This window comes from Haliotis cracherodii, unplaced genomic scaffold, assembly GCF_022045235.1.
Source record: "Haliotis cracherodii isolate W230 unplaced genomic scaffold, xgHalCrac1.p SCAF_4, whole genome shotgun sequence".
NCBI classification, from domain to species: Eukaryota; Metazoa; Mollusca; class Gastropoda; order Lepetellida; family Haliotidae; genus Haliotis; species Haliotis cracherodii.
This window is the reverse complement of record NW_027266297.1, coordinates 49133283-49157631: the sequence shown is the minus strand read 5'-3', so window position 1 is coordinate 49157631 and position 24349 is coordinate 49133283. Positions and strand designations below refer to the sequence as shown.

Here is a 24349-nt window from a genome sequence, read left to right as displayed (position 1 = left end):
TGTAAACGAAAATCGCAAAATTACCAAGCAAGTGACTTATCAAAACTTCGTCACCATTACCGATGCTACCCACAAAGATACCTACATTTCCTTATTATCTCGAAAACTGTATTTCATTTTGTTGATCAATGTGACCATACGCTCTTATTACTACCGGTATCCATAAAAGTGACTAATGCGCTTACGAATGGCGCAACAGAGGTCGCGAGCTAGTCTAGATTTCTGCTCTACATCCGGGTACTCACTGGGAAAAAACAATAACAAAGGCAACAGCCAGTCCCGGGGAATTGCGTTAGATCAGTGCCCCTTTATTTGGATGTGTTCAGCGCCAATATAATATTACCTCATGAATTGCATTCCTGTGCATAATAATGAAAATTAATGAATCGAAAAAATAAAACATGTATATTAGTCCATATTAGCCACTCGAATTAAAAAAAAAAATGAAACATTAAATATTTTAAAAAATAAAAATGCTTTCATAAACTAGTGCTTGCTTTAAATTGCTCCGCTGGTGGCTATATTTAGTATACAGATATGCAAAACTCTCAATTTCACTGGGCTATTCAATGACATTGCATGATGAGAAGATAGATCACTGGGAGGAGCTTTAACATTGCATTAAATGGGTTCACCCTTTGTCATTGAGGAGCTCTCTTGCATACTCGATGACCCCTGACACATACTCATGAACCAAGGTCATAACATCATTTGGGAAACCACCAAAGTCCTGTCTAACAACAACAACTAATGACAAAGAAAACTACAAGAAGCCATTGACAGTAGGAGACACCAGCCAGTGACCTGGAAACCTAACTGCAGTGCTTAGAGTTAGGTTTAGAATCGTGTTGTTGGATTTCTAGTTACTTGTGAAAGTCATGTGACACCACCCAGATTTCATTTCTAGAGTTGTATTTTAGCAAGGTGCTAATATGGTGTTTTTTTCTATTATTTCTAAACAAGTGTGAGTTTTGTTCATCATTTTCCTGTAATCTTTTCTCTCTTGTAATGACAACGAGCAAAGTAAAATGAAATGTAATCCTGTAAGTGCTATAACAGCAATTTGGCAATAAATGGTCCTTGGCAATAACTGGTTGCTTGCCAGTATGGGTTCAGATATCAATGCTTATCCTTGCGTACTTGTGTAACCTTAATTTTAGTTATTTTTGTATTTTTATGTCTTAAAAATGAAGATAAATGTTAGATCCAGTATTAAATCACAGAGAACAGTCCCTATGGAATATTTTGTGAAAATTCAGAAATGTAAAGAATCTCTTGCAGAAATCACATTTTTTGCAGAATTTCCTCTAATACACTGCGAAATTTTAACATGTGAGTTGAAAGCTGTTTTTTTTCGTTATGAAGTGAAGTTGACATTTGTATTGTTTCCTAGTGCTTACCGAAAGTGCATGCCTGTTCTCCAGATTCACTTCTAAAAGCCATTCTAGCCGAGGACGTGTTTATTGTATGTTATGTACCGATTCCCAATTTGAAACAATATGTTCACCCAGAAATCTGAATGTAAAAGAACTGTGTATGAAACCAACCAACCAACAACCAAAAAGTGGTACACGATCAACAAATGTATCACAAAATTCACAAAATTCACAAAATAGTTAACGCCCTTGTCTCAGGAAGATGAAGTCCATGATAATAATGTATATTCACCCAGCTACGACTGAGGTCAAGTTTCTGAGATGGGCTAGGCAGGGAATCAGGGATGACGAGCGATCCTCACATGAAAACTGGTACCGGAGCAATGAACATGTGAGAGATGAGGCAGGCACGCTCTTGTCCCACTATATACAACCTACCTAGCTACTGGAAATTTCTAGAACCTTCAAGACAATGCTGTAAGATTCTATACAATTAGGGACAAGTATCGCACTTTCTGGTAGTTTACACACCACACTTGCATCTAAACATAGTAACTTCCTGACAACTGCTTAGATTAAGTGACAATACATTCCTGCCCAAATAATATGCAATGAGCATCTACTGATTCTAAACAGTAACAGTGTAACAGTTACAATCATTGTTAAACAATAAAATACACTGCCATGTAACACAATCCTCAATGGGAGAAAGAAAGTTTGAACAAACCAAGAACGTTCTTTGCTAATAAAAGTACAAAAACTGCTAAATACAGTAAATGATGTCAAACATTATTCCTGATAATTATGAGAAATTTTTAGAAAATGCAAATCATGTTTGCAGTCAGAACTGATCACACTCAACCACCTAAGACAATGCATCCGCAATAACATTGTCTTTTCCTTTGATCATGTTGATATGCCTGATGTCTAAATCAAATTTTTGCAAAGGACACATAAAGAAAAGTCAGTGAACAGTGTACACTTGAATAGGAAACTTCAAATTGTTGCAAAGCTAAGAAATAAGCAAGAGTTTCTTTTTCAGCGGTGGAATAATTTTTCTGATGTTTGTCAAATTTTCGTGAATCATAACAAACAGGATGATCAAAGCCTGATGCATCATCCTACAACAGGACGGCTCCAGAACCAATGTCACTATACTAGCATCTACAGCAAGTTTGAATGATTTTCCAAAGTTTGGTGCTTGGAGAACAGGAGAATTCATCCTGTTATTTTCTCAAAAGCAGTCTTGACAATTGCTGTCCCAAACAAATTTCATCTTTTTGCCCAGTAAATTTCTACTCACCCCAGGCCTTAGCATCCAGAATGTCAGAGATCCATGCAATTAATTTCTCACGTACGAGATTTGACAGCGGCGAACATACATTGACACATCTCTGTCTGAGATGGGATTTCATCGCAAAGAATCAGCTACCAAGTCAACCTGACAGACAATTTCATGACCCTCCGCTCTCATCCCTCCTGGGTCAGAGGATGTCGAAGATTTGCCTCTATGCTCAGTTCAAGCATTATGTATCTATCTGCAGAGGACTAGTTCCAGAAGACAAAAGTTAAGAAGACTCAACCGTTATCCAGGAATAGTTCAACAGAAGTCTCCATGACAACCATTTCCTTCTGAATGAGAGAGGTTATCCTCGGAGCCTACAAGGCAACAGCAGGAGTGAGCCATAGCGTCAACCCAAGCGCTTCACAGCAACTGCTCGATCCCAACAATTAGGGAAGGCTGTTTCTGGAAATCAGATATTGTAATTGCTAATCATTAACTTGCGATGTTGAAATTCATCAATTTGGACTATTAGTAGTTGCACAACAACTGATAGTGCCTACCAGAAGATAGACCTTTCTACAAGTAGTCACCCAACATCACGCAGACTTGCTGACGTCAGGTTTCTGTATCATAAGCAACAACCAAGTGTCCATGTTCCCCTATTTTACTACGTAATTTTGAGCATGAGTGAAAACGATTGTGTTAAGTTTCTGACCTTCTCTTAACACTTTAATCGTTCAAGCAGCAAAATACCGAATCTGTAAGATTTATTTCGTTCTTTCACAAGAAGGAAATGGTAACCCGAATGCATATAAAGAAGATGAACTTGTTCCCAAGGAGTTAATTGAACAGATCTTGTTCTGAATCATGCTCACAGGTGGTACCTACCACCTTTCCGTGTGATGCAAGCAGTTAGTATGAGTCAGGATAAGGTATATGTATTGGGGATTGCATGTTATAGGATGAGAGCAGAAATGTCGACTCATGGAAATAAATGCACTTGTCAATTACTGGTATTGTTTTAATGTTTCAGTTGCATTTCTAATATTCTTCACGCCAAAATGTCAGGAGGACCCAAGGAAATAATTTAGTGTAAAATATTTTGGCGACAGGAAACCATCCTGGAACTAACCATGCTAACAACCCAAGCCACTCTCACTCGCTACATTTGTTCAGCAACGATTTAAAAGTCGACTCACCCTCGTGACAACACTAGCTATGCCTATGCCTTCTTTGTTTCTTACTATGATCCACATTATCCTTACACTTATTTTAAAGTGTTCCCTTCCTTACCTTTCTGTCACAAAATTTCCCTCCAAAATGATTTAAGTACCATGTGATTCATGAGTAATTGTTAATTCGACCTCTCGACTCGTGTCTTATAGATTATGATATAGGTTGAGTCTGCCTAATGACATTGCCTTGGGGTTACTCGTCTGTCTGTCGACTAAAGTGATTAAACAACATTCCTACCCGTAATTCATTGTAAGTGTCTGTCACCTTTTCCAACCTTTCTGTTAATTTCTGTAACATTTTAGGCATGACTAGATAAATTTACACCTAGTTTAACAGTGTTGACATAGCTCAGTAGATTAGCTGTCAGACTAACATTCCGAAGGTTGTGATTCTCATCCGAGGGATTCTCACAAAAACTGGTTGCATGTCTTGGTGACATGTGACCTTTGGCAGAGATTGTCCTAAGAAGAAGTTGTGGTGCTGTATTCTGAAGGTGCTCTGTTATCTTAAGTTTATGCCAAAACTTATGACGTAATTGGACCTTTGAACTTATGAGTTAACAGCTAAGATGGCAGACATCTGCTGTCAGGTTAAAGAAAGTGATTTGGCAATACACGTCTACTGTATAATTTTTTACTACAAACCTGAGTGGTTTTACTTGCACTTTCAAAACACGAACAACACATCACATAAAACATGCAATAAACATTGCATTTACCGATTATAACTTATGTCTAACAGAAAGTGTCAGCATTATTTAGCCACTAGTCCAAAGCTGGAGTCTAGTAAAATGTTTTTCTTCTGGTCCAGATAAATGCCACAGAACAAGGCAGTAGACTTAGACGTTGTTGGCACAGACTGAGATTGCAGTTTTAATTGGCTATCATGTGTTTTCAAGGAACATATAACAAGGAAACATAAATACATACAGGATACAGGACATATACCCTCACTTTGAGGTCGAATACTATTCAAAATACACACAAATACACTCCACAGTTTTGAATTCTGGATGATATGCTGTGTTCTGTGATAATCTTTCACTGACATTTTAGGCAAAGCAAAATTACTGAAAACAACCTTCAATATTTAGGTACATCGTGAATCTCTCCCTTCTTTCAGTTAGTGTCGTTTCCAGAGCATAATTTGGAATCTTTGCATTTGTATCAAACATTTGCTGAACTGTTCATCACATTTTGTATTAATTAGATTGTCCAAACTTTGCTGCTGAGTGATCGTTTATATAAACATTAAGTAACCGGTTTCCGTTGTTATGCCAAAATCAGATGAATTTATTACCCCAATATGCGATAAAAGCATTTGTCAATATTGATGCTTTTGGTAGAATGGCCCATTTATACAGCAACTTTATCTTTTTTCAAGTGGCTGTCTTTTGTTGACATTTAAAACAACTGATTACATATCTAGGCTGTATATGAGCTAAAACTCCAGCTGCATTTAATTCTTAATCTAAAAACAGTACTCAATTAACTTATGTCAGAATATTTTATCTCTAGTTCAATAATAGTATAAAATTCAATGTTTTCTGTCTTTCTCACTGAGGTTATGATTTTGAATATTTTAAGTCAATTGAAAATTGTAACCATGACATTAATAAGACTCTTAATGACAAATGGTTGGTTTTTGTTGACACTGAAGTGAATATTGTCATTGTCAGTGCCTCCAATGTTGATTCTAATGACTGGTATTGAGTGGTAGTTATAACGCTGGTGTCATTTGCAAGAAGGAAACTCCATTGAGATGTATTTAAGTCTAAATGTGTTCCTTTGTGGCTACACGACATTAAGAATAGATAGATTTGTTTATCATTGTTTAATGGTGCCTGTACGCTTTGAAACATCTTATCTTTCAGCATGGTCTACAACTCTACACTATGAAGTCAATGAGAAATGCTGGTGAACTAATGGAATTACTGCAATTACCTGACAAAATACCACGTCCTTTAGCTGTGTCCACAATGAGATGTCCGCTTCTTGGAAGGATCCATTTTGTTAGGGATCCAAAAGGCATAATGCAGCTCCTGTGTGTTTTTATCTACTGGTTGTATGGAACATTCTCCAGCTTGTTTATCATCATACTTCCAAGATATGCGGAAGGATATATTTCTGGAATCTTTGTGACAGGTGATTATATTTCATATTTCTTAGACCCGTGAAGATTCGGGGTAGAATAGGTCTTCAGCAACCCATGCTTGCAGTAAAAGGCGACTATGCTTGTTGTAAAAGGCGACTAACAGGATCGGGAGGTCAGACTCGCTGACTTTGTTGATGCATCGTATCCCAATTGCGTGGATCGATGCTCATGATGTCAATCAGTGGATTGTCTGGCCCATACTCGATTATTTACAGACCGCTGCCATATAGCTGGAATATTGCCGAGTGAGGCGTTAAACAACAATCAAACAAACATCATATTTCTTAAGAATTTATACATTCACATGTATACTTGACATAATACAAGTACAAAGCATGTGTAATGATTATCTGATCTGATGTGAATTAGACTATTAAAAAAGCTGTGTAATGGTAACTAGGACTTTTGAATTGCAATTTTATGAAATTTAGTATAAATGCTCAGGCTGTCTTACTCATTTTTATAAGACAAACTGCTAACTGGCTGAAGCATGATGTCATGGATCACTGTGTCATGTGGTGAATAACCTATGCATTGTGTCATGGATCACTGTGTCATGTGGTGAATTGCCTGTGCAATGTGTCATGGATCACTCTGTCATGTGGTGAATTGTCTGTGCATTGGGTCATGGATCACTGTGTCATGTGGTGAATTGCCTGTGCATTGTGTCATGGATCACTGTGTCATGTGGTGAATTGTCTGTGCATTGTGTCATGGATAACTGTGTCATGTGGTGAATTGCCTGTGCATTTCGTCATGGACCACTGTGTCATGTGGTGAATTGTCTGTGCATTGGGTCATGGATCACTGTGTCATGTGGTGAATTGCCTGTGCATTGTGTCATGGATCACTGTGTCATGTGGTGAATTGTCTGTGCATTGGGTCATGGATCACTGTGTCATGTGGTGAATTGCCTGTGCATTGGGTCATGGATCACTGTGTCATGTGGTGAATTGTCTGTGCATTGTGTCATGGATAACTGTGTCATGTGGTGAATTGCCTGTGCATTTCGTCATGGACCACTGTGTCATGTGGTGAATTGTCTGTGCATTGGGTCATGGATCACTGTGTCATGTGGTGAATTGCCTGTGCATTGTGTCATGGATCACTGTGTCATGTGGTGAATTGTCTGTGCATTGTGTCATGGATCACTATGTCATGTGGTAAATTGCCTGTGCATTTCGTCATGGACCACTGTCATGTGGTGAATTGCCTGTGCATTGTGTCATGTGTCATGTGGTGAAACCTGGAGCAATATGACTTGACAGCTGTTTCAACAGATACTTGTCATTGTCTTCACCTGGGTTTTGATTTATCCTGTCAAGACACCCTCTGCCTGCTATGTATCTTAAGCACAATGTTTTTAGCTTGAGCAACCCAAGTTACGAGCAAAGTGGCAGATAAAAGCAATAGTCAGCAAATAATATTGGTATAACATTCAAGGTGTTGCGTGTCTTGATGTTAAAAAGAAAGAAAGTGGTTAGAATTAATCTGTGATTGGATTTATCTGAAACAAATATATCGTCACTTTTTGTTGTGACACTGTCACTGGATTAAGATGAAATTTAGTTGAGTTAACTGCCTCAGCTACTGTTACTATTTCTAGTCACTGCATACAAGGCAATAAACTCAACTCCTTCATGTTTTTAGACTCATAACTCATATTAAAATTCATTTATAAAATGTCCCAAAAAGGCTATAAGAATGTCCATGATTTTCTGTTATTTACACCCAGATTGAGCAAATTCAGCACCAAACTTGAGTAAAATGTTGTGAAGGCCTGAATCGTAGCTATGTATTTATGACCGGAAGATCCTCTGCTTCACCAACCCTTTGTTCCCTTGTATCTGACTGCAAGTTTTGTTTGTTTGTTGTTTTACGCTGCACTCAGCAATATTCCATCTGTATGATGGCAGTCTGCAAAGAATCGAGTTTGGACCAGACAATCCAGTGATTGATATCATGAGCTGACTGCAAGTGATGTAGGTTACTGTAAATGTACAACGGCCCTTGGTAGGGAACGTAGTTGATGTAATCACATTTCATAAGTGGTGATTAAAAGGAATCAGAGGGACATTGAGAAATCCAATTAAAAGCTCCGAATTGATAATATGTATACACATACCTCATCAAATAATGCCTGGTTCCCTCTGCCAAATGTAAACTTTTCACTGAGATAATTATCAAGTTATTTTAGTAGTATTTCACTTTATATATTTTCAATAAATTAATAACCATAAGCGTAGCGCTTTGGTACAGCTGATCGCTATTGCCGATATTTTTTCATTTGGAACAATTTGACCAATCACTGTCGATGCTCCCACGCTCACGAAAGTGAAAACTTTAGGTTGACATATACTGAACAACAAAAGTTCCTGTGGCAATGAATAAGATTTATAGCAAAGTTATGTTTTTTACCAAATCTGAAACAATTTCGGTTTGCAACAGATAAAAGACTCCTGTTAGTGTTCAAATGATTTAATTTGCCATACTGACTTCAGAAAATGTGTGATTTCATAAAAAACATGAACATGCCAAAATGTCAATTTACGAATCTATAGCGTGTGTGTCCACCTCTGGTTACGAAGCAAGCAACACATCTTCATCTCATGGAATGGACCAGGCATCGCACAAAGTCCTGTGGGATATCTGTCCATATCTGCTGGAGCATGTTTCAAAGTTCCTGGAGTGGGATGACATTCACGTTGTTTTGTTGAAGAGGCCGGGCATGGACATGTTGAAAGGTAATGCCTGGGCCATGACAACACAAAAACGGTAGAACAACAGAGCCGAGGATCTCGTCGCGGTAGCGCTGTCCATTGAGATTTCCCTCTTCCACTTTCAAACGGGTCCTCTGTCTTGCTGTAATCCCACCCCAATGCTGCCGCCCCCGATTCTATCTTCTTCCATGACACAATGATTGACGTAACGTTCACCTCGACGTCGGTACACTCGAATCCGTCAATCGCTATGGCTGAGGTGAAAACAAGACTCGTCAGGGAATAGAACTTATCGCCACTGCATGGCCGTCCAGCGTAGACGCTGTCTGAACCACTGTAGACATGCTTAATGGTGGTTTCCTGTCAAAATGATGACCTTTGCACCTACTGAAATATTGCTGTCAGATTTACGATCTTTATTTTCGTTTTTCTCTCGTCATATTAATGGGAAAATGACGAATAAACATTCTTCGAAGGAGAAGATCGTCAACTTTCGCCAAGGCATATTTTTTAAGGCAATGTAAACTTTGTTGATATCAAAATAGGAACAAGTTATGCAAAGGTCGGGCGAACCGCGCCATGTTAACATTTTAGGACGTCTGCTAGCATCACGACAGGGTTTTTTCTAATTTTGTATATCGTAAATGTTGAACCAAAACACTTATATGAATATTTATAAGTCATTATATGCAAATTTTATAACATGACATGTCAGATTAACCCAAATGTTCGTATTTCTGCTACCAACAGAACTGATGACCTCGAAAATTTAGGTTTTTTTCTGTATAACGTTTGGATACCGTATTTTCTTGAGTATAGTGTGCACTTTTTAAAATAAAACCACAGCTGTGTAGAAGGGGGTGCGCATTTAACACAAATTAATGAGTTTTGGTGTTTTTTCCCCCATGGAAAGACATTACTGCGAACAAAGTGCACCCTCTAACACATTCGTCTAAATGCTGTGGTTCTAAACAAAGATATAATTAAACTCACAGCACAACTGCAACATCCTTTCAGTTGACACCATTATGGTACATGTTATTAAAATCCTCCACAGCTGTATTAAGTTACATCTATGTAAATGTGTTATGACAAACACTGGCCACTTTTCTGAGTAGGTTTGGGCAAAATGACCACTTTACCCCACTTTCACAAATAACAGCTCGACGATAATATATTTTCCAGTTTCTTTAATAACTGCAAATAATATTACTGACAGTAAAATTCAGTCTGTTCACAAGAATGCAAAGAAGGTAACTCAAAAACTTAATAATAACTGTAACATGGGTTTTGCAAACCAACACTTTCCTATCAAAGTGTCTACAATAACTCACTCCAGCAACTGCTCCTGGTCATATTCAAATATAACAAGTTCTTAGTTTAAACAAAACAATACACATGAAAACACAAACTGGGAAAGACAACATTTGTCTTAACGTGTGCTTAGGAATTACGGTTCAGAAAGGTATATGTACTTCAACGACAGAGATCGCAAATATCCTTCTCATTTCCACACTCTGCATGGAACCATTGTCTACACTTAATGCACAGAAGCCAGTCCTCGGTAGGTGGCTCTGTGTACAATTTGTTGCAGTACAAACAGTGCCATACCTCCGTCTCATCAGCAACTTTCTTGTTTGCCTTGCTGCTGGTTTTCTTTGATCTCTTCTGTCCTTTCTCCTCCATCGTTTTCTTGAAAGGTAATGATGTAACTACCATAGAAGAGTCAGATTTTCTCTTTCAGCTCCATATCTTGCGTTTCACTGGCAGTGGTGAAAGTGCTTCAATCTGTCCTCTTACATCTAGTTGGGGTTCATCTGAAGGACCTGCAGTCAGTTCTGTAAGAGTTGATGCATGTAACCCTGGTTTATCTGGCGGCAATACGGCATCGGATGTTCCAGGCCCTGAATCTGGCTTGTCTGGTGGCAATACAGCATCGGATGTTCCAGGCCCTGAATCTGGCTTGTCTGGTGGCAATACTGCATCGGATGTTCCAGGCTCTGAATCTGGTTTATCTGGTGGCAATATGGCATCGGATGTTCCAGGCCCTGAATCTGGCTTGTATGGTGGCAATACAGCATCGGATGTTCCAGGCCCTGAATCTGGCTTGTCTGGTGGCAATACTGCATCGGATGTTCCAGGCCCTGAATCTGGCTTGTCTGGTGGCAATACTGCATCGGATGTTCCAGGCCCTGAATCTGGCTCGTCTGGTGGCAATACGGCATCGGATGTTCCAGGCTCTGAATCTGGCTTGTCTGGTGGCAATACTGCATCGGATGTTCCAGGCTCTGAATCTGGCTTGTCTGGTGGCAATACTGCATCGGATGTTCCAGGCCCTGAATCTGGCTTGTCTGTTGGCAATACGGCATCGGATGTTCCAGGCTCTGAATCTGGCTTGTCTGGTGGCAATACTGCAACGGATGTTCCAGGCCCTGAATCTGGCTTGTCTGGTGGCAATACTGCATCGGATGTTCCAGGCCCTGAATCTGGCTTGTCTGGTGGCAATACTGCATCGGATGTTCCAGGCCCTGAATCTGGCTTGTCTGGTGGCAATACTGCATCGGATGTTCCAGGCCCTGAATCTGCTTATCTGGTGACAATACGGCATCGGATGTTTCTGGCCCTGAATCTGGCTTGTCTGGTGGCAATACTGCATCGGATGTTCCAGGCTCTGAATCTGGCTTGTGTGGTGGCAATACTGCATCGGATGTTCCAGGCCCTGAATCTGCTTATCTGGTGGCAATACGGCATCGGATGTTTCTGGCCCTGAATCTGGCTTGTCTGGTGGTAATACGGCATCGGATGTTCCAGGCTCTGAATCTGGCTTGTCTGGTGGCAATACAGCATCGAATGTTCCAGGCTCTGAATCTGGCTTGTCTGTTGGCAATACGGCATCGAATATTCCAGGCTCTGAATCTGGCTTGTCTGTTGGCAATACGGCAATGGATGTTCCAGGCTCTGAATCTGGCTTGTCTGGTGGCAATATGGCATCTGATGTTGCCCTAGGTCCTGACCCAGGATTGTCTTGAGGCAAGGCTGTTTGGGCAAGTTGTGTTTCAGGCTTGGGTTCATCCGTAACAGCGGAGCCTGCAAAATCGTCATCAGTGAAAACATCCGGGTTAAAGGGCCATATCCCAGTGCAGGTAAAGCCATTGTTTGCTTTCAGCATGGTTTTGCAGTCACCGTGTAGGCAGCGGTGAACAATTGTGCCATGTCAAAGAATGCAACTTTACTGCCTGGGTTCATTAGCATCCACTTGTCAGCTTCTTTGTTGTAGTTAGCCTTGAGAGGCCCAAAGAATGTCCTGTCAAGGGGTTGCAGCTTGTGAGTGGTATGTGGAGGTAACACAATAATGACAATTCCATGATCACGTGCATAGTTGACAGCCTTTTGTGACTACTGTGTCCATCCAGAATGAGCAAGCATTTTCGGTCTCGAGATGGCTTTGCATACTGAACAAAATGCTCAAGCCAACAGAGGAATGGTTAATCCATCCATTATCACTTGCCTTTCCAATAGACCCTGATGGTGCTCCCTTCATCAAAGCAGGCGACATTCTCTTTCGGGGGAATATAAGCATAGGAGGTATGTAGGTGCCAGATGAATTCATGCAACAGATCGCAGTCACAGTTCTTCCCCTTTCACCACTCGTGACCTTTCCCACTTGTTTTTCGCCCCGTTTTGCGAAAAAAATGTTCCATGGACGATGGACATTGGTAATACCACTTTTGTCCATATTCCAGATTGAATCTGGCTGAAATGAATGCTTCTCCATCTCGGCTTTGAGGAGGTTGAAAAAAATGTTCACAGATGGTCTATTAAAAGCAACAGCTCCGGATATACTGGTAGCTTCCAGATGGATAAATCTGGTTGTCGCTGCATAAAGTCCTTCAACCAATCTTCCCCTGCCTTCCGTGTTTCTTTGTTAAAAGGGTGGTCAAGGCCATTTTGTTCTGCAAGTGTAAAGGCCAATGAACGAATGTCAGTTGAGGTCAATCCGTAAAACATCCGTTGCATACGCAAAATGTGAGAAACTAGTTCAGACTCGAATGTGTCAAAAATGAAAAAAAGAGTTTAGTTAACAATATACAAAGATAATTGTTTGAAATTCCCTGAGATTAAGCTTTTGTTTGTCAAACTTCTCTTTTTGTAAGTTGATATATAATGTTTCTCCTGCTGACAAATTTGTCCAGACCATCTACCAACATCCTGAAACACAAACAAAATCAATCAGATCCTATGGGGCAAACCGCACCCCCGGGCTCCTTTTACCCCAATGACAGGATCACTGGATAATTAAATAACACATAATTACTTTGTCTTGAACTGTCGCATGTTAACTCCCAAAAGATACTTGATGCCAACATGTTTGCAAATGCACAAATGTTTTGGATATCATGTTAAGTTTTCTCACAATAAACGCATTAAATTATGTACATTCCTTACAGCAAAATCACATTTTTTCGTTTTTTTTAGAAACGTACCTTCACTACTCGTACATATGGCGTCAGCGTGGTTTTTGGCGCTTCTTAACGTCTGCTCCCATTGGATGATCACTTAAAATCATGCCATCTGATGGCTGATAAGGGGTGGTAACGCTTTCTCGCTTTGCCCCGAATGCGAGCTCTGCCCTGGTTTCCCCTAACACCGGAAATACCATGTCAACAAATCCATACTGAAGTACGCTATTAGTCATGTAATTACACTGTCTGGCTATTAAAAGTGTTGTTTGTATATCTGGACTTATGTTTGTAACTTATTTATTAATTTTATTCAAAATTCCTTTAAATATTGTTTTTATTAATTTCAGCGAAATCGTGTGTGAAGCGATCAGAAGATCGCACAACTCACCGTTATTAACAGCAACCACGGTCAGATTACTGCGATTGACGCCTTGAAACGAACTTTAATTGACAGAGAATGGATACATATATCATCAATGCCGTACTGTGACTCGTTAAAAGTCATATTTGTTTTTGTTGGACGATTCTATGTCAACACGCAATTCTCGCGATCGCACGATCAAATGCATGGGAGCCTTGACGGTGACTGGTCAGACTGGTTCCATGTAAAAAATAATACCTGGCAATAGCGATCAGCTGCTTCGCTTAGGGTTATTATTATTTTAAATATGTTTAGAAGAAGCTGCATCTAAATTAACAAAATATTGGAATATATTAATCCTGATAAAAAATTGTTTCAGATACAATTTTTGCCAATCCTTGCATTAAAATCCTGTGAAGTTATATCATTGGGTGTGTCTTGACCGAATCACCGGTAGAAGAGTAGCAGGAACATTTACTGTGTAACCCAACATATTCATATATGGATGTCTGCCGGGGAGGCCCTGCTGCGTGTTGCCCCCCAAAAGAAGGGACCATTCCAGGGCTGGATCAAACATTGGAGGTACCACATGAAAGTAAGTGTAAATGAACTGGTTCATCTTACAGAGTACAGAGTGGGCCATGCCAGACAAATCTTCCTCTGCATAAGGCCTGCCAGACACCCCCAGAGAGGGTCCCAAAATTTGGGCTGGGTTAAACAATGGAGGTACCACATGAAATCAACATAAAATGAACTGTTACACTCTACTAAGTATAAAATACCCATTGCCAGACAAATCGTCTGCTGCATAAGGCCCGCCAGACACCCCCAAATGTTGACCCTTAATGCACTTAGTGGACACTGATAAAATTTGACTAGAGTATACATTCAAAGTACCAGATGAAAGTAAGTTTAGATGAACAGGTACATGTTACTGAGTACAACATGGCCCATACCTGACAAACTTTCCTCTGCATAAGGTCTGCCAGACCCCCCAGAGAGAGTCCCAAAATGTGGGCTGGGTTAAACATTGGAGGTACCACATAAAACCAACATAAAATTAACAATTGCACTCTACTTATTGCACAATACCCATTGCCAGACAAATCATCTTCTGCATATGGCCCGCCAGACACCCACAAAAAGTTGACCCTTCAGGTATACACGGGTAAAATTGGTCTGGAATATATATCGATTGTACCACATTAAGGTAAGTTTAAATGAACAGTTTCATATCACAGAGTACAGAATGGGCCACACCAGACAAATCTTCCTCTGCATAAGGCTTAAACATTGGAGGTATCACATGGAACCAACATAAAATGCACTATTACACTGTACTTATTACAAAATACCCATTGCCAGACAAATCCTCTTCTGTTAAGCCCCGCCAGACACACCCTCACCCCACCCCACACAGTTGACCCTCTGTAATCCCAGTGTGCATAATGAAACATAGGAGGCAGAAGAGCATTGGACATCAGCTCTGAGAGTCAACAGATGGTCAAATTTATGTTTTGTTCTTAAAGATGGAAGGATTTTATTGAGATTAAAATCACGTATTTATAAAATCAGATCTCTGAATACTAGTACTGATATCATAGATAAGGCCTATCGTTGAAATGTAATAAAAATGGCATGAATCTGATTCTTGTGAATATATATCTGATCGGCTATGAAGTCCTCAAAGTCTGCTATAGCCTGATAGCTTGGCTATGGATTCCTACAAGCTAGTTAGGCATATGATGCTATGTGCCATGATTTTTATATACTGAACAACAAAAGTTCCTGATACATTGACTAAGATTTAATGCAAAGTTATGTTTTTACCAAATATGAATTTCGGTTTGCAACAGATAAAAGACTCCTGTAAGTGTTCAAATGGTTTTGATTTGTCATACTGACTTCAGATTTTGATCTTCTGATTTCATTAAAAAAAACCATGAACATGCCAAAATGTCAATTTACAAATCAATAGCGTGTGTGTCCACCTCTGGTTGCGATGCAAGCAATACATCTTCGTCTCATGGAATGGACCAGGCGTCACACAAAGTCCTGTGGGATATCTGCTGGAGCATGTTTCGAAGTTCCTGGAATGTCCGTGGAACACGTGGTTGACGTCGAAGGCGCCGATCCATCTCATCCCACATGTGCTCGATTGGTGAGAGATCAGGGGAGCGAGCCGGCCAGGGGATGACATTCACGTTGTTTTGTTGAAGAGATCCTGAACAAGTCGAGCAATATGAGGCCGGGTGTTGTCATGTTGAAAGGTAATGCCTGGGCCATGACGACGCAAAAACGGTAGAACAACAGGGCCGATGTTCTCGTCGCGGTAGCGCTGTCCATTGAGATTTACCTCTACCACTTTCAAACAGGTCCTCTGTCTTGCTGTAATCCCACCCGATACCAAAATGCTGCCGCCCCAGAACCGATCTGCTTCCATGACACAATGATTGACGTAACGTTCACCTTCACGCTGTAAACTCAAATCCGTCCATCACTGTGGCTGAGGTGAAAACGAGACTCGTCAGTGAATAGAATTTGTCCCCACTGTATGACCGTCCAGCGTAGACGCTGTCTGCAACACTGTAGACGTGCTTGACGGTGGTTTCCTGTCAAAATGGGACGTCCGGCGGGTCTTCTGGCGACAATCCCTGCACATCTGAGGCGGCGACGTACGGTTTGTGAAGATATTCGTTGAAGGCCAGGGATGCTTCTTGCAGTCACTGTTGCTGGCTAGAATCGATTTTGTAGGTGTGTTGTTCGAATCCAGTTGTCTTGTCGATTATTGGTTACACGTGGCCTGCCACTCCGAGGATGGTCTCTGACTGCATTCATCTGTTGCCAATGTAGCCATAAACACCAAAAGGTGTTTCTGTGGACGTTAAATTGTCTTGCAACATCAAGTTGACTCGATCCTTCTTCAAGCATACCAATGGCTCGCAGACGCTCATTTTCGGACAAGCGTGGCATTTCATAATGTTGAATAATTGCGTAATTTTGCTGTTTTTCTGAGTGGTTGTTGTCAGCATGATGCTAAACAATGCATATGGAATCCCGTTAACGCACATGATTTTATACCCATTCTTGGGTAGTGAAATGCATGGGGCTTGCATTAAAGTCAACTTTTACATGGATTGCATGCTTTTCTGTAGCATTTGCGTTTTTGTGGCTTGATTCCATACATGTACTACAATAATGAAAACCAAACTTTACTTGTTTGAAAAATACACTATACACTTTTGTTGTTGAGTGTTGCAGAATGGTTAATGATAGCCCCTAATACCACTTGGAAATGTTTTAGGACGATAATCTGGAAAATCTGGGTGATAATTGTGTTTAATAACCTATGATCTCCATTTATATAGCAAGTTTTATCATCTAAAAATCTGAATTCAGGCCAAATATATCTCCATATTTATCAATTTTACATAGCTTTTTAGATGATAAAACTTGCTAAATAAGCGGAGATCAAAGGTTTTTAAACACAATTATCACCAAGAGATTTCCAAATGGTATTAGGGACTGTCATTAACCATTCTTATAGCAGGCTTTGAGGACTACCTAAGCATGTTTGGGTTTGTAGGAATCCATAGCCAAGCTATCAGGCTATAGCAGACTTTGAGGACTTCATAGCTGATCAGATATATATTCACAAGAATCAGATTCATGCCATTTTCATTACATTTCAACGATAGGCCTAATCTATGATATCAGTACTAGTATTCAGAGACCTGATTTTATAAATACGTGATTTTAATCTCAATAAAATCCTTCCATCTTTAAGAACAAAACATAAATTTGACCATCTGTTGACTCTCAGAGCTGATGTCCAATGCTCTTCTGCCTCCTATGTTTCATTATGCACACTGGGATTACAGAGGGTCAACTGTGTGGGGTGGGGTGAGGGTGTGTCTGGCGGGGCTTAACAGAAGAGGATTTGTCTGGCAATGGGTATTTTGTAATAAGTACAGTGTAATAGTTCATTTTATGTTGGTTCCATGTGATACCTCCAATGTTTAAGCCTTATGCAGAGGAAGATTTGTCTGGTGTGGCCCATTCTGTACTCTGTGATATGAACCTGTTCATTTAAACTTACCTTAATGTGGTACAATCGATATATATTCCAGACCAATTTTACCCGTGAATACCAGAAGGGTCAACTTTTTGTGGGTGTCTGGCGGGCCATATGCAGAAGATGATTTGTCTGGCAATGGGTATTGTGCAATAAGTAGAGTGCAATTGTTAATTTTATGTTGGTTTTATGTGGTACCTCCAATGTTTAACCCAGCCCACATTTTGGGACCCTCTCTGGGGGGTCTGGCAGACCTTATGCAGAGGAAAATTTGTCAGGTATGGGCCATGTTGTACTCAGTAACATGTACCTGTTCATCTAAACTTACTTTCATCTGGTACTTTGAATGTATACTCTAGTCAAATTTTACCAGTGTCCACTGAGTGCATTAAGGGTCAACATTTGCGGGTGTCTGGCGGGCCTTATGCAGCAGACAATTTGTCTGGCAATGGGTATTTTATACTAAGTAGAGTGTAATAGTTCATTTTATGTTGATTTCATGTGGTACCTCCATTGTTTAACCCAGCTCAAATTTTGGGACCCTCTCTGGGGGTGTCTGGCAGGCCTTATGCAGAGGAAAATTTGTCTGGCGTGGCCCATTCTGTACTCTGTGAGATGATCCAGTTCATTTACACTTACTTTCATTTGGTACCTCCAATGTTTGATCCAGCCCTTGAATGGTCCCTTCTTTTGGGGGGCCAGGGGCCACACGCAGCAGGGGCTCCCCGGCAGACATCCATATATGAATATGTTGGGTCACACAGTAAATGTTCCTGTGTTCGGATATTGGTACCTTGTTCGTTTGACCAAAGTGCTCTGGGCTGCCGGCCTATAGATTCCAAGAAAACGTGTGTACAGCTGATTGCTGTGTCCGGCTTAGTTTACGAAAAATACACAAGGTAATCTTAATCCCTGGATATAAAACAATGCCTAGCAGAACACAAAATACAATTTAAACGGTAACTCAACATGTCTGGTGATTTTTATCTCAAATTTCGAAGTTGTACTGACCAAGTTTCTTTTTTCAAAAATATTGAATCCGCTAGAGGGGGGTGCACATTATACATGGGTGTGCACTATACTCAAGAAAATACGAACGGCTAACAGAGTTTGATGTGGTATGTATGGAGACAATTCTCAGAAAGTTTGAAAGCATTTCATGCAATGGATTCAGAAGAGAATGCATTTAAAGACAGGTACCCAAAAAACCCTGTGAAAACCTTGAATCCAATATGGCTGCCAAACCATGTGACCAATGACCAAAGTCAAAGAACAAAAAATGTCAAGCACCAAAAGCAGCAGACACATCCAAAGTTTGCAAGTAATCGGACAAGCGGTTGTGAAGCAATAGGGCAAAATATAGCTTTAAAAATTAGTTGTTTTTCAGTTATCTGTCCTTGGTCTTTGGGCCTACAGCCTTGGAATTTGTGTGGTATCTGGTACTTAAGTAACTGGATACACATACAAAATTTGAACAAAATCAAGCCAGTGGTTATTATGATAGCTATGGTACAAAAATCGGCCGAATAATATTAATACTAAATCAAACGATAACACTGGGACTCTTCTTCAGCCTTTCAGCTTGATGACTCTTTAACAGTTCAGAATGTCTGAGTTTTCGGCAGAAGGAGACCAGGTGCACATGAAAGAGGATGTTAGACTCAAGTGCCCCCTTACTTTAGGGGAATTCTTAAAAGCATTTGGGATTCATAAATCTGTGTTCTGCGAAGCATATCCACATCACAGAGATGAAATGGACAGGTACAAGTGACTTTTGGTGGATATGGCTTCGCAGTATGGTGGCTCTCTGTTCTATGGGGGCGGTCGGGTAGCCTAGTGGTTAAAGCGTTCGCTCGTCACGCCGAAGACCCGGATTCGATTCCCGACATGGGTACAATGTGTGAAGCCCATTTCTGGTGTCCCCCGCTGTGATATTGCTGGAATATTGCCAAAAGCGGCATAAAACCATACTCACTCCGCCACTGTAAAGAGAAGAGAAAGTGACTAGTAGCGTCCACGCCTATAGATACCAGGCACTTGCAGAAGGAATTACAAGGACACCCCGACAGATAGTTCGTGAACACTTTAATTACTGGACTGCAAGACGGCTTCCATCCACTCATTGAACCCGTCCCCGTGACCAAATTTGAATGTAAAAAGAATTTTAGTGCCAGGAAACAAACGGACACAGTTACAGCGGCTGTTCAAAAGGAAGTAACCAATCTCTTTGTATCGGGTCCCTGGGATGCACCCCCATTCAGGGTGTTCAGAGTGAGCCCCCTTGGGATTGCTGAAGGAAAATACAGCAAGAAGAAAAGACTTATCTTGGACTTATCAGCTCCCCACAATTCTGAAGAGCCCAGCATCAATCAGCTAATAGACAAAGACTTGTGCTCTCTCACATATGTAACCATAGATAAGGCTATTGATACTATCAAACGGTGTGGTCGGGGGTTGTGGTTATGTAAAATAGACATATCTGATGCTTTTAAGCAAATACCCATTCACCCTGACTTTTGGAAATACTTTAGCTTCAAGTGGAACTATTTCTACACACGACTAGCTTTTGGATACAGGTCAAGCCCATGTATATTCAACTTGCTTTCTCGGGCACAATGGTGGATAGCCGAGAATAGGTACGGCATCAAAAACATTCTGTGGTTATTGGATGATTTTTTTACCATAGACACTCAAGACTATGATGCTGACAGGACCATGGCTCTTCTATCTCTCATTTTCAATCAATGTCGTGTACCCCTAGCACACCATGAAACAGTTGGACCCGTACACGAACTGGAATACCTTGGTATTCTTCTGAACACAGTTAAAATGGAAGCACGTCTACCACAGAACAAGATAGAGCGGATTTGTGAATTTATTCAAACATTCCTGGGAAAGACTACATGTAAAAAGAGGGATCTGTTGTCACTGTTAGGACATCTCAACTTAGCCTGTAAAGTGATCATTCCCGGTCGATCCTTTGTGTCTTACTTGATCGAACTTCACATTAGCAAGGAATGTAAGAAAGACTTAGAAATGTGGAAACTGTTTCTTTCTAACTGGAATGGAGTATCCTTCTTCCTCAATCATCATACTACCACTGCTACACATAACTTCATTATACTTGCCCAACACGTACCTGGAGTGAATAACTGTATTGCTTACTGTCTCTCCCGATTGCAGGTCGACAGATTCAGGAAGCTGACACCGCATGCAGACAAGGAACGACATCCCTGCCCACCCATCAACCAAGTACTCTGGGACTAACGACAAGTCTAAATATGTTGTGGGAGGCAGCAGTTTGCCACCGGACAAGAGCTACATACACAACAGGATTTCAGGCGTTTATTCACTTCCTGACCATGTTTCAGTTATTCATACCAGAGTGTGCATTGTGTGTACGACGGATCCATCGTCGGTCATACCAGTAGACTTCAAACCATACTGAAGGGATACAAGAAGTTGCAATCATCTCCCAATTTAAAAAGGTTCCAATAACGTACGACATTCTCAGGAATATGGTAGTTACATTGAGGAAAAGAGTTTTGGGACCTTACAACGACCTGATGATGGAAACTGTGTACTGCTGCATTTTTTGGATTCATGAGATGTAGTGAATTCACTTGTGCAACTAGCTTTAATCCAGCTGTCAACATGTGCTTGGCTGATATCACACTAGATCACAGTGTTCCGTGTGCAAAAGTGATGTTGAAAGTGTCAAAAACTGATCCTTTTCGTGAAGGCGTTGCGATCACCCTCTGTAGTACAGGTACACTCGCTTGCCCGTATACTGCCTTCAAATATTGGATACATGTGTGCAGGAAGGACGGTGCTTCGCCAGCTCATCCTCAATCAGCTGAAAGAGCTATGTGCATTTTATAATTCACTTCAGTATTCCCTTTTTGGGGGACATTCATTCAGTACTAACATTCATTCATTCATTCATTCTTTCTCATTCCCACAGGAGAAACTGTTTTGGCGCCCCCCAAAATTCCTTAAGTACCAGGCGTGCTAAGGGTAACCCTAGGACACATCCGGCGTGTTACTACTTAGCCCCAGGGTCAGCGGCAATCAGTCCTCCTAATTGCCCAATCCTGTAAATATGTTATTAAAAACACATATTTTTCACATATTCTTTGTTATGTCATGTTTGCATAAACGGCGGTATAATAATAATATTAAATCGAACACTGGGGCTCTTCTTCAGCATTTCAGCTTGGTGACTGTAACTTCTTTGTTAGTTGAGCTCCAGTCAAACGGATTAGCGTTCTGAGTTTCTCAGGGCCCCGGGTTTCTGTCGCATTGCTGAGATAAAGTGCTAAATCTGTTTCCGACCTCGTCCATATTCGAATCCCCAAAGGGTATATCTGTACCAACGCAGTCAAATGTAAGGAACTGCTTGTGAGACATCACTTCTACGAAATTGACATGTGCCTGGGTGTCCCATGGAGTAGTATAGGTAATGGTGATTCTGGACTACTTCCAGTGGAGCCAGACTTATATACCTATACCGCTACTACAAAGGGAATGATGCGATTCAACGATCGTCATGAGTCGTATTAAAAGAAACATCAATATTTATTAATAATGAATAAAATTTACTATAGCCCAAAAGGATATTTGAAGGGTATAGGAGCAATACAAAAATTAGCCACTGCAGCTAAGGTATCTAAAGATGTGGCCAAGGATTGGTTAAAGAAACAAGCGATGTGGCATATATACTTACCGGCACCGTGTTATATACCGAGGAAGAAGTTTGATATTTTTACTACGAATGAAGTTCATCAGGCTGACCTCTTGTTTCTTCCCCACGATAAGGTAAGACGCAAAACGTATAAATACGCTTTAACCGTAGTGTGTGGCTAGTCGATACAAAGAGGCTGAGCCATTAACCTCAAAAGATTCAACAGAAGTAGCTAATGCACTGAGTCGCATATATAAACGCGGACCACTAAAATAGCCCAAGCTATTTCAAGTAGATCCTGGTCGCGAGTTTATGGGATCAGGAACTAAACTGTTAACAAAGCACAATGTTGAAATCAGGCGTGGTGAAGAGGAGGCCCACCGTAGTCAAGCTATCGTTGAAAGGTTTAACCGGACCTTAGCGGAAAGTTTGTTTGGCTATCAGTATGGGATCGAAATGAAATCGGAACAATTGAGATCACCTGAATGGGTGACACGATTATCAGCTGTAACGAGATTAATCGGGAAGAAACCATCCGGTGCGATTAAAATTAAATCTGTGACTTCCGAATCTTCAGCACCGAAGAGAAGCAAAAACAAAAACTTCCGGATAGAGGAGCCATAAGATATTTATACCAGCCCGGTGATCTCGAAGGAGGCCTATGTCGCGCAACCGATTATGATCTTTATGTAATGAATTTGGATATTCCAAGTCAACATCTAGTATGTACCCTTTATCAGAATCTGAGGAGATATCATTCACTTTGATATCATTCACATCGACCCACTCAAAACCACCCGTGGGTAAAGGTTGACTCATAGCCCATCCGTACAAATTGTTGGCGTCAAGATAAAATATGTGCGTGTCGGGTTTACTCGGATCATATCCTTCCACTAATTTATTATTAGCCTTAGAATACCTTTTCGCTACCATTGATATGCCACCTCTTAATCCTTTCTCAATAAACAAGTGCATATCGTAATCTGTGAGTAATATTAGTTCTACACCGGTCTTCTTCAACAATGCATCCCACGATAGTCCGGGACTGGAAAAGTACCATGCCAGGATCCAAGCCGTATTGTTTTAAACATGTCTTTCTAAATATCTCGAATATATCTGTGAGTAACAGTACATCGGTTTTTAGTACAGATCGTGATAATTGCCTAAATTCTTACAACCTAATTTATCCCACACCGTCAGAGCGTGTTCATAATCGGCATCGGTTATTTTAGATTCTGTTAAGTTACTATAGAATGATTCAAGGGGTGGTAGTTTAGTTTCATTGAATCTAGACCAATCATCCATATATTCGTAAGGATATACACCTTTTCTCAACAACAAATGACGAGTTAACTGATCAGTACCGGGGGTATATTGATTTGTTGTTGCAAAGTCATCGGGATTGTTTGCATTAGCTAAATTGTCAAGGGAAGATAACAGAAACTGTACAGAGTCTATGAATCTAAGCCCATTACTTTGCTTTATTCTGGCTTTCCCATCCTTGTCCATATAATGTTTAGTTTTAGTCATCGAGAATGATATGTATTTTTCCATATTATTAGGAATACACGTTTAGCCACCGTCGGTCTTTGAGATAACTTGCATGATGAGATGTGAATCCTATCCTCTTAGGTTATGAAACACAACGGGGATAGGTATTGTTTGAGAATTCCTTTTTAGTTTCAAGTTACACTCATTATGCGCGGCTTCCGATAATTACACGTGATGTGGCAATGATCTCTTACAGAATCCCCATTCAGGGGTTTATTACAAACATGACAACTAGTTGACTTCTAATAGGCCCTCAAATCATCCCTCGTCATACACATGGGTTTCTTACACGATAAATTTTCCCTGATTGTTTTCTCTTCGTTTTGTAGATATTCTAGGAACTTTCCCGCTGCATCGGGACTTCTGTAAATCATGGGCGGGTTTGTTTTCCCATCATACCTTACAACTATATATCCAAACTCACAAGGAATATGTTCTTGAGTT

The 24349-nt window shown here is 40.5% G+C and overlaps 1 protein-coding gene across 2 annotated transcripts in view; it reads left to right on the top strand.

Annotated features, from left to right (window-relative positions):
- Window positions 1–24349, top strand: part of LOC139480433 (palmitoyltransferase ZDHHC21-like) — a 405161-nt gene that overhangs the window by 10470 nt on the left and 370342 nt on the right. For both annotated transcript variants that reach the window (XM_071263508.1, XM_071263507.1), the window contains exon 2: window positions 5771–6041. In XM_071263508.1, the coding sequence (XP_071119609.1) occupies window positions 5792–6041 (250 nt within the window). In that variant the 5' untranslated portion in view covers window positions 5771–5791. The remainder of the gene's footprint in view (window positions 1–5770; window positions 6042–24349) is intronic.